The 12,051-nt window shown below is 32.7% G+C and overlaps 1 protein-coding gene across 3 annotated transcripts in view; it reads left to right on the top strand.

Annotated features, from left to right (window-relative positions):
• Positions 1-12,051, top strand: part of inaE (inactivation no afterpotential E) — a 703,344-nt gene that overhangs the window by 372,144 nt on the left and 319,149 nt on the right. For all 3 annotated transcript variants that reach the window (XM_081728566.1, XM_081728568.1, XM_081728569.1), the window contains exon 2: positions 8,928-9,139. In XM_081728566.1, the coding sequence (XP_081584692.1) occupies positions 8,928-9,139 (212 nt within the window). The remainder of the gene's footprint in view (positions 1-8,927; positions 9,140-12,051) is intronic.

The raw sequence follows: 12,051 nt of genomic DNA on the forward strand, positions 1-12,051 counted from the left end.
TTAGGAATCTCCAGGTATTTAGAGTGAATTCATTTGTATAATGTAAAGCCACAAAATGTTTCTTTCTGTAATAAGAGATAACATTGATTTCATCCTACCTTTTCACTGTGAATTTGTATAAACAATTTCTAATAACGTCTTTACTTTCATTTTAGTCGAAGAAAATGACTATACGTAACAATGGGTCTGTATCAGTAGCGTAGCCAGGATGTGTGTTTGGGGGGGGCCCAAGTGCTGTTATAGGCACATATAGAAAAATTACAAACAAAAAAACATATAAACATAAAAATATATAAAAAATTACAAACATCAAAGTACCAAAGTACATTGTCGGACCTCTTTGGGGGGGGGCCCGGCCCCTCCGGGCCCCCCCCTTCCCTACGCCACTGGTCTGTATTGATTTCCTAGACATTTTTTCGTCCATGGTTAAGTTTGCAGACTAATTTAACACTCTCAGCCCCAACCCTGTTTGAGTAAATTTCATCCCTGGACCAGACTACAGTTTGCTATGAACACTGTCAGCCCATGTGTATCTATTTGATACACGTGGTCCATCAGTAAACCCTCACTGTGTATCAAAAAGATACACATGGGGCTGAAAGTGTTAATGACCAATTAGTTACATTTTGCTGTAGGGTTTTGAAATTTCACCATGTAGTAGGGAGCGAAAGAATTTAATCATTGGTCTTTCACAGTTTTTAGACATTTTGTCCTTTTCGTTGTTAATTGGTTGGTTGATTTGGAAATTAGCTCCTTTTCCAGCATCGAGAGTGTACAAACATTGATAGAGTTGCTGACTAGGAAAAATAAAATTGTATGCACCAACTCATAATCCTCAAACAGAAGAAAGTTAATTTTATTTTAAACAGAAATATATAGTTGAGTGTCACAGAAATACCAGCCAGACGGTAAATTACCGTTAAGTTGGCAATACTAAACGTAAACCTACAGCTTCACGTCGAATCACTACTACATGAACTCCCACTAGAAATCCAGCTCGGATCTCTTAACGCCGAAGGCACGTGTACTAAGCATATAGCTACGAAGGAGCTCCCTTTCTATCGTTGTAAGCATTTAATTGTTGCAGAGAAAGGCAATATTTGACTCGTTACCTATCAGTCTATAAATCTAAAAATGTTTTTCCTACTATTTTCGTGAGTTATGAATACTTTTACTTTGAAGTTTCTCAAGGGGGCCTATTTCTTGGGATTGAATCCGCGGATAAGGGCTAAATTTATTCCCAAGTTTTAAAATGTTTTAGAATAGATCCAAATGTCGTAAAAAGAAATCTAATATTCGTGAAACATGATGTTAAAACTGTAACGTTATTTTACGTATTTCTCTTTCGCTACATTTATTGCCTACAGATCGAATATTTGGATATATCAACACGTTCAAGTACACTTAGTTAGTACGAAAATTTTCAATAATTAATGATTGCATAACTAGAAAATTAGACACATCACATATAACTCACAACTACCTTTTATTCTTCAAAATCTCCATTTTTTATGTTTGGTTGTCATAGCAACTCTAAACAAACTATCTGTGATTACGGTCCCCACAATTACAAATTAACCATATAAAATCAACATATATTCTAGGCCACTGAGATTAATCTTTCATTCTACATTTAAAATCAACAACATATTTCTTTTTCGTATTCTTCTTCACAACAAATTGTGCACTTTTAAGCACCGTTGCCCAAAATAGCTACAAGACAATAATGGAAGTAATTCACAGGATAGATATACAATATCGTTGTATAAATGGCTCCCGACGAGGACTTCTTTAATTGGTTATAATTGAAGAAAGAATCCTGGACCGTTACGTATATTATATACTGGGTTGCATTACTTTCCAAATAGCCCTCATATATATATATATATATATATAAAAATTATAATACATATTAATTTCATTTTATCTCATTCTTATATTCATTTGATAACCGATTCCATATTAATTCTATAAAATTATCGACAAAGAGAACTCATTCAAAGATGCGACCCTTTTTCCTAATTGTTTAGGTCCTAAAATAGATTCTTTAAATCAATATCATTGGAGCTCATTGAAAAAATAAAGTATATTGAAATACCACATAACTTATTTCTTCCATTTATGCATTCTTAAGATGATTATAAAAGATTATGAAAGCACAATACTGATAAGTGAAGCGAATTACACAGAAATCATAGCAATACTCAAAGTGAAACAAAATAAGAATTAATCAATATCATATCAAGGAATGATACAAATAAAGAAATTATTGTACTAAGAATCAATCTGAAAACTCGACATCATCTATATCAATCTTGGATGAAACTTCTGAAGGAACTAACGTCTTTAACTAACTGTATCCATTTACTTTCTTAGGATGACGCAAAGAAACATGATCTGTATTGAATTCAAACAAAGTACGAATAACAAAGGAAATCATTACGATGTTTAAAGTGAAATGAAACAGAAATCAATTAAATATGTTTTCTCGGACGCCACAACATTAGCTTAAGTTATATTACCAAATAATTCGGTTAAGTTGCATTGCACGCCACAATCTTGTATATAGTACTGCCTATTATTTTCTTCCACGGTACCTTGATTTCTATTTTGAGAATTTCTGCCACCTATGAAGTTGTTATGAAATCCATTTCGAGGAAAATTAGGTGTACTGTTTGCCTGATTTCTAAACGAGCTACAATTATTGTTCCTGTTTCTTCTAAAATTGGATTCGGTTTTATTACCGGTAAAATTGGGTTCAGTTCTATTATCATTATAATGGAATCTGGAATCTATTATTATTTCTCGCATTAAGATCACCTTCTTCCCTGACACTAGTGTTGCGAACAGATGCATAACTAACTTGATTACGATTAGTATTGGCTTGATTCCGATTACTATTAGCCCGCAATATAGATTGACTTTCAAAATTTTGCACTATCATAGTAAGGTGATTGAAATGAACGCATTGTGCAGAAATCAACATTTGTTGCAACTTAAAAGGTAACAAGATTCGGGTTGATGCTATCACTCTTGATTCCTGTTGGTATGGATTAATTAACTTCAATTCATTATATACGAGTGTCACAAAATTAGTGAGACTCTTATCCAATTTTGTGTTATAATGTCTATTTCGAATTAAGGCGTCTCTATTGGCCAACATGAAATCGTTTTCAAAATTAGAAAGTAAAGCATTTTTAAAATCTAAATAATTACGTAAATTACTTCTGATCGCTTTGAATCATACAAAACACGGTGGTAGTAAAACATGCGGCAGAATTTTCAAAAATTTAGATTTGTCTACTCCAATTAAATCACATCCTTCCTCGAACTTTTCTAAGAATGTGCTGGCCGGGATGTCTTCTGATATTACGCTAAATTTTGTTAGAGATCTAATTTCACTAAACCGAAAATGATTACTTTTGCTAGTATGCTTACAATGTTTGGAATTTACATGAATATTTTTCCTGCGGTGAGATGAATGATTTCTTCTCCCATCTCTCACGATACTAGCTTCACTACCATCCTTCTCTGAATATTCTTCCTGTGAATCACTATCTTCTACAGCTACTCCGGGTTGATATATCACATGTTTTGTGTTGACAGCTGGAACTGGATCACCATTTGTAATACTAAACTTTTCTTTGATGGTGTTTATTTTTCTTGTAATTCCTTAATTTGACTAGTATTTTCACTCAGCAAAGTTTCAACCACTTCTACAGAACTTTGTACATCCGTGAATCGGTGCAAAACCTATTCCACCTTACCATCGGTTCGTTCTAGTTTATAGTGTATTTGTTGAGTTATTTGCTCTAATTTATTATCCATTTTAATGTCCATTTGCTGAGTTATTTGCTCAAACTTGGCATCTATTTGCTGAAACATAGCATCCATCTGCTGTGATAATTCTGTCATTTGTTGTGACATCTGTTTGTGTTGCTGTGACATTTGCTGACCAAGCTGTCTTATAAAATCAGCCACGTTCGTTGATGTGTCAGTATCTGATATTGCAACATCACCAACATCCTTATTTATATTTTCACTTCTGGAAACATCCATTTTAATGTTTCTATAAGTTCTCTTTTTACTCCTTAGTACAGTAAACTCTGTGTTGAAAGTTATGAGATTGCTTACTCAACTTCAAATTAATCTCAAGGTTCCTGGTCGGTAAACACCATCTATAAATGTAACGTTATTTTACGTATTTCTCTTTCGTTACATTTATTGCCAACAGTTCGAATATTTGGATATATCAACACGTTCAAGTACACTTAATTAATACGAAAATTGGCAATAATTAATGATTGCATAACTAGAAAATTAGACACATCACATATAACTCTCAACTACCTCTTATTCTTCAAAATCTCCATTTTTTATGTTTGGTTGTCATAGCAACTCTAAACAAACAACTATCTGTGGTTATGGTTCCCACAATTGCAGATTAACTATATAAAATCAACATATATTCTAAGCCACTGAGATTAATCTTTCTTTCTACATTTAAAATTAACAACATATTATTTCTTTTTTTCTTCTTCTTCACAACAGATTGTGCACTTTTAAGCACCGTTGCCCAAAATAGCTACAAGACAATAATGGAAGTAATTCACAGGATAGGTATACAATATCGTTGTAAAATCTATCATGGGTAAGGTGATAAAATCCTTTAACATAGGCTAGATAGGTATATATCGCTTGATGCTAAATGTGCAGCACCACTTGTTAATCTTTACTGTAAACACAGTAGAATCCAAATATTTTAAAGTTGATTACTAGCTAGATAAAGATAATTAAGCATGTTTACAAATCTATTACTAGTGCATGGCACAATTGAGACTCCAACTCTTTGTGAAGCACATACCTAATGTCAGTATATTTGTATATCCTAAATCGTATATACAATTATGCTACAAAAGCTTAATCGTATAAGCAAAATAATAATTAAAAATTTGAGGTATATGCGGTAATAGTTGCTGATCAATGTAAATCTACGTAAATTCATGAAATATTCATGTCTATGTGAAATGTTTAAAATCCAAAAAAGTAATCATGTTATCTTCCTATATTGTTCAGCCTAATAGTCGATTCCTGTTGTGTTTTACATTGTGTCTCATTCATATTTGAATTTTTTTTGTAGGTTTAATATGATTTTCACATTACTTGCACATGATTGGAACATTAAGCACTGTCATAACTAATGTATTTTTTTAAGGAGTCACTCTTGTAATGTTTGTGTGAATCCATCATCTTAACTATGTGGCTGTGTTCAACACTCATAGCTAGGCTCACGATTTATTAGGCGAAGCGTTCGTATTAAAAAGGGCAAAAGGGTGTTTCTCCCTCTACTATTTTAATAGCTATAGATATAATAAGTAGAATACACACTTATATTAGTTGTCACCACAGGAAAGAATAAACCTAAAACTTTTTACTTGGCAACATCAACCACTTCTAAGTTGATAAATGTGAATCTATTTTATTTGGAAGTAGAACATCGATGTAGCTGCTAAAACGTTTTCCTACATACCCTGAGACCAGTGAGGAGAACTTCGTATTAACTTGGAGCGACAATTCTGTAGATGTTACAAATTCGAGAACTTTCGAATTTTCCTTAAGACGAGTTTCAAGTAATATCCTTCTTTTAAGCTAACAATCAAACTTGTTCGTCACCGAAATTGATAGCGTACTGCTTTTCTGCCTTGTTCCCAGTTTTTATTGGGACCCATTACAAATTTGTCACATTGAATATAAACCAGTTACATGCAAATCATGTATGTTGTCTGGCTGAAGAAGTCTGTGCACTTTGGAAATTGGACATGAGTAATTTAAATTCAGAGTAAGCACAGACTGCTTTCTTGTCAAAATTCTCATCCCAGAAGACAACACTCAATTCATCATGCCCAGTGAGTAACGCACTGAACATTTGGAAGAATTAAAGGTTTGGTTTCTCTGTATGCAAAAATATGATTCGGAGCTTTCAAAATAAATTTATTTAGGTCAGAGATGAGCAGACTCGCAATATTATAGTCGTGCCAAATAGAATCACGAACCTTATGATGTGTATGTCAAATAAGTTCCATATTTTAATTTTTGAAACAGGTTTTAGTTTGTTAACTGTCGAAACCATGTACGGAGCTCCTGGTCTATAAGTAACCACCGAAAACATTTTCAGGAACTGCCTTCGTACTGTACTAGCACTGGTTTTTCCAATTTAAACAAAGGGTAAACACCAAACCGCTAAAATTGTGTGTATGTTTTCATCTATCATGATTCCCATATCCTACACTTTCTGCGTAATTCTTTGTACGGTTTCCTGGTAGATTAGTTCAATGCAGTTTTTGTTATCTTAAAATATTCTCATCGGGTACTAGTATCCGTCTGAATATTTCCTGAAATTCTTTGAATTTTCGATAGTCCACCATATAAAATGGAATTTTCGGCTGCATTAAAGCTGCACATTGTGTTTTTTGTAAATTTTACATATTCGAAGATTTTTTTAAATAGTATTTAGTAATATAGTTTATTGCATTTTATTTATTTATTTTCCTTGAACAGTTTTTTTCTTTTGATATTCTGAGTTGTAAATATATTATTGCAAGAATCTCACTGCTACTTTTCGTCCGAAGTGAATTCTGAATCCCAATTCTACATCGCATAAGTTACTGATTAAATTGCTGCACAAGGACAAAATGCCGGAATTTATTCAACTTTCCCATGGTTAATATTTCATTAAGTTGAGAAAATTGCAAATTTATAAACAGTAGTCAATACAAATTACATTATAATTGAAAGAAAGTAACTTTGAATCAAGAATAATGATACCGTAATATAAACAAACTGAAAGCGATAATGTCCTGTATAAGAGGTTCGTGGCTTCTATTATAGCATTGTACAATTAAAAGTAACACGCAATAAATTAATTAGAATGAGATAGATTTTTGGAATAAAATTTTAGAAAGTACCAGGGAAAAGAAGAGAATACGGGAAAAGGAGGAATTAGGGGCAAATTAAGGGAGAAAGGAATAAAAGATCCAAAAATGAAAGAAAAGGTGCTGGATAATTATCTATATTCTCATTTCAAGGCAACATTTAACACATTAAATACTCTCTGAGAGCCCATTTTTGCTCTAACAGAAAAAGGTGCGCACTTAGAAACCCTAACTCTATTCATAGCAGAAGTACAAAGCGTCAAAGCCATAATTTAGAGAAACTAATCAGTACAAGAGAGCTAACTGCATTGCGAACTATTAACCAGATTGCAACAAAGTTGCTTTTGAAGTTAAAGTTGCCTTTCGAGAATACACTACCAGAGTCTGGATGTTTTCCAATAAGAGTTGCCTGGAACATCCTATAATGAACTTCATGCGTTTCAATTGAATAATTCCAAATACGCTCTTACATTCCTCATACCTGTTAGTGACAATGTATTAATCTGAACTAGGAATTATGGTATGTAATTAATTAAATCTCTTTTATTTCTCTCTTTCTCTGTTTGGGAGGAGACCAACAACAGAACAGAGCATTTTCGCTTTTAACAATATGCTTTCATTACACGATCTGACAAAAGCCATGGGCTTAGTTAGCAAGGTCGGAATCACACCTCTCGAATTATTTAGCCTGTGATTCGATTTTCGACAATGAGTTTCTGTTTTCTTTTTTAAAATTTCCCTTATAAACGATACGTTCTGTATATTTTTATAAAATACCTTTCGTTATCTTCCGCCATGATTTGCATGCTCAGTCAAACAGAGAGGTTAATACTATAAATGAGATCTTCAACGTAATTATGGAAGACGCTGTTTACGAAACAGCTATTAGCAAGAAGAAAAGAACGAAATGAAGAAACGAATACTTATAGTGGTCTTATAGTGGTAGTAAATTGATATATCACGCGGTTTTTTAACGACTTGTTTAAATAAGAAGCTCGAACTTCAAGCTTTTGAAAAAGTTTTATAAATTTAAACTGTTAAATAAAAATGTTGGAATTAACCACTACAGTTGTTACACCTTATTTTAAAGTTCGAGAAGTAACAACAGTCTTGTGTCAACTTTTAACAGAACTGGAGTAACACAGAGCCATTATGTCAAATTAACACCAACATTGTTTTTTTTTTTTTTTTTTTTTTTTAACTGTGTACGGAACAATTCTGCATCTCGAAGAGTATTGTAGGAACACAGGGACAGAATCTCGTAATGAAAGGCAATCTTGTAAAATACGGAAGGCATACGAACTTTAGTCATAACTGAAAACTGGAAATAAATGTGAACAGGACACCAGAACAAGAACCTTCTGGAACCATCCCAGTCAAGACGAAACGTATAACAACCGGTTTTTGTTCTGTTCGGAAAGTAGTGACAAATTGATGTTGTCACTTGTTATATACTCAATAATGTTACAACTAGCAATTTTTATTGGGTGATGATTATTCTGTTATTGGAAAATGAAGAGTACAACTCTTTACACTTTATTTTATGTGCTATTTTTATTGTATTTTCAGTTTACGTTTAACTGTTTCCTTCTTTAGTCTAAAGGAGACGATGAGAATGAATGATGCTAACAAAATTAATGCCGGTGTCAGAATAATGCTTAACATCTGTTTCCTCAGTGGAATACGAACCCGTGTCAAACCTATCTTACAGTCGTCACGTAAAGTTTTATAACGCATGGACAAATCAGCCGGCTTTAGAACCCTCATATTTCTAATTACAATTAAAAGTATAGAACTGAAAGTAACTTATTACCTAGGTACATCATGTTTGTTGCGAATTAGGATTATACTACTAATTAATTGAACTCTCAACAAAATTATCGATTGGTATATTTTTCTAGTTTAAATTGAATACTATTATATATGTATTTATCTTTGTGATTTTCATTTTACACTTAAAGATTACTGATGATTTACTTGTTATTCTCGTTACAGGGTGATTGTGTTGTCGGTGTTGCTGGGAATTGTGGAATTTGATAAAGCTGTCCGATGCGTGTCACTGTTATGGGAGCACATTCTTGGCTATCTTGTGATTCTTTCGGGATGTCTTATTCTCGAACTGTGTATCGCAGTGGTGGCCATGCGGGGAACTATTCTGGACACCGAGCCTCGCTCTTCCATGGAGTACCTCCTCTACATTCGGTTAGGTAAATATTTTCCTTCATTTAATGATTTCTGTATAGTCAATCAAAAGTTTTACTTAAATTTGTAAAATTTAATATAACTATTAAAATAAATTTACACACAGGTTTTCATATTTCTGCCCACCCACGTTAATGTTTTGGTTTAAAATTAAGTTCTTAAGAAAACAAAAAAAAAATTCTTCTTTGATTTAATGCAAGCAAATCAAATGTTTTGAAATCAGTATTTATTGTGATTGTTATTGCTTTGCTATGACTTTACTGTACTGAATGATCTCCATGAATTTATGCGAATCTACAGGAGTCTTGTGTGAAAAATCAATTGGATTAAATCAGCTTATCACTGCTATTTTATAGATAAAAAGAATAGATTTAAGAAAAGGAAAGAAATGCAGTGTCTTTATAGATTTCTTTGGGTGAAATTCATATTTCGATCTCTGATAAAAAGAAGAGAATTTAGTATTCGCACTTTAATGATCTATATAGTAGCTTTAATAATCGATCTACTAACGTGACTAGCAAGCATTCTGGTGAAAATATATGTAGGTATAATGTTCTGAATTGTAACTGGATTGAAATGCAGGTGATTGAAGTCTCGTTTAATATCTAAGATGTCAGATTATAATGTATGCATTATTATTTTAGTACTAGGAAACTTCTCCTTGAATTGAATTTCTTCAATAAAACCAAAATATTAGAGTTACTCGCCTATCCTCTCTCAATATGTGCAGAATTGTTGTTGATATTACTTTATCGGTTATTTTCCAATAAAAAAATGTTCAGTAATGCTCCATAGTTAAGACACATCTTTCAACTATTCTGTGTCGCATACGAACACTAACAACGTTAGAGATATTTACCTCAAGAGCAATAGAAACTGAAAATAATATATAAGTAAAGAAAATAATTATTGCATTTAGTTCTAGAACAAATTATTTTGTTTAATTCTGCAGACTAACAGAGTATTATAGCTGAAGACATTTTCATATATAGATTTCAAATTCACTTCTTTGTGTAGGAGGGAATAGACGTGTTATGTTTTGGAAATTTTGAATAATTTCTTATCAAGTAGTTTGAGAGCTCGGTTTAAGACGTCTGGCAATACAAGATATGAATGAATTCCATAAAGAATGGCGTCTCTTTGAAGTAAGCAAGCATTCTCTGTGTTACTAGAAAATGGGAAATCAGAATGACGCAGTGAGAGATACAGAACTCACAATGCTAATTCTCAGATATTTAGCCAGTGGAAGACTTGTACAAGTTTTTTTATTTCCTTAAATTTATTGAATGTGAGCCAATTGATACTAAATAATAATAATAATAATAATAATAATAATAATAATAATAATAATAATAATAATAATAATAATAATAATAATAATAATAATTATTATTATTATTATTATTATTATTATTATTATTATTATTATTATTATTAAATTCATAAATATAAATTGTTTAGTTTGCTTTAGTCAGCAATCTACGTACACTTTTATATAGGGTATCCCCCCACTACGTAACCCGACATTTCGTTGTATGAGAAATGAAATGTTTCTGTAGTATGATGCCTAATACACTGGTGAAGTAAACGTCATTTCCGCTTCCTGTTCAGCTAGCTGGTTACAAACAAATCAGCTTTGAGCGGGTTATATGAAGTTTACATGGTACCCGCCTATGAAAATGATTTGTTTATCTTCGGATATAACCATAACAGTTTAAGAGGTACATGCAATGTTTTTTTTTTTTTTTTGTTTTGTTTTTTGTTTTCCCAAGAATGAAATTAGAAATATTGCACTATATAACATATTAAAGAGAAACAAAAGCAAAGCCACACTTTACAACAAACGATATAATGATTAATTACTTATTGGGCAAACAGATATATCTCAATCTTTTTGAAGAACATATTCTCTCCTTGCATATTCTGCCAGAAAGAAATTAAAATACTCATATTTTTACCAAAGCTCCCTTGCTCAATTTTTTTTTTTTTTTTTTTTTTTTTTTTGTTTGCTTGTTCGTGACATTTTAAGGCTAATTTCGCTGTTTAATATATATTAATACTCAGAACACTGAAAAATCGTTTCTTAGTATGCTGATAATTGAATCACATGTTTAAAGGCATACTATAATCTTTGAACAGTGCCTGCCCCAGCATGGAGTGTGATATTCGCCTGCCTCCGCTCATTCTGATCCTCACTAGCGTAAGTTCGATAATAATTTTACCTTTGTGATTTCATGTATGTGTATACAATTGAGATTTGCAGGAAATGGATGATTTTAAAATTGGTAAATCGTAAGACAACCGCATTTAAGTAATCACAACGTAACCTACTGCATATGGATTCGGTAAGAGTAAAGTACAGACAATTACAGGCAATATAGTAAAGTTTAAACCGGACTTGTTAATTTGTCTAATCCCATTTGACATAAAATATAATTGCTCCATCCTTTCGATTTACGCTACGTACGCATGAAAAATACGGTATCATTATTTGACTTTGTCAGTATGCCACGCTCTAGGATTTCACAGAATCCCGCAATACACGCAGCAGTGAGGGATAGTATATCCTGGTAGTTGTGGTGACCTTTGCCTGGAAAGCAAGTAGTGATACCCCATGCTAATTCCAAATAAAGTGATCATCACTTTGGGCTTTCAGACTTGAACACGGACTTCCTTTGGTGATGATACGTCGGCACGCTGTCATTGATTTGGCTAGGCTTTCCGTGGTTTTCTTCACTGCCACTAGGCAAATTCAGGGATGGTATCTTCTAGAAAGCCAGCGCTAGTTCTTGCCCAAATCCTAGACACACGTAAAGGACAGATATGAGCCCCGAGTTGGAGGACCGAACCCTTTCTGGAGTCATTCTTTCGCATTAATACCTGAATAAATAAAGAAACAGCAATAGAATACATTTCT

Source organism: Thermobia domestica, chromosome 10 (genome assembly GCF_964235325.1).
Source record: "Thermobia domestica chromosome 10, izTheDome1.hap1.1, whole genome shotgun sequence".
NCBI classification, from domain to species: Eukaryota; Metazoa; Arthropoda; class Insecta; order Zygentoma; family Lepismatidae; genus Thermobia; species Thermobia domestica.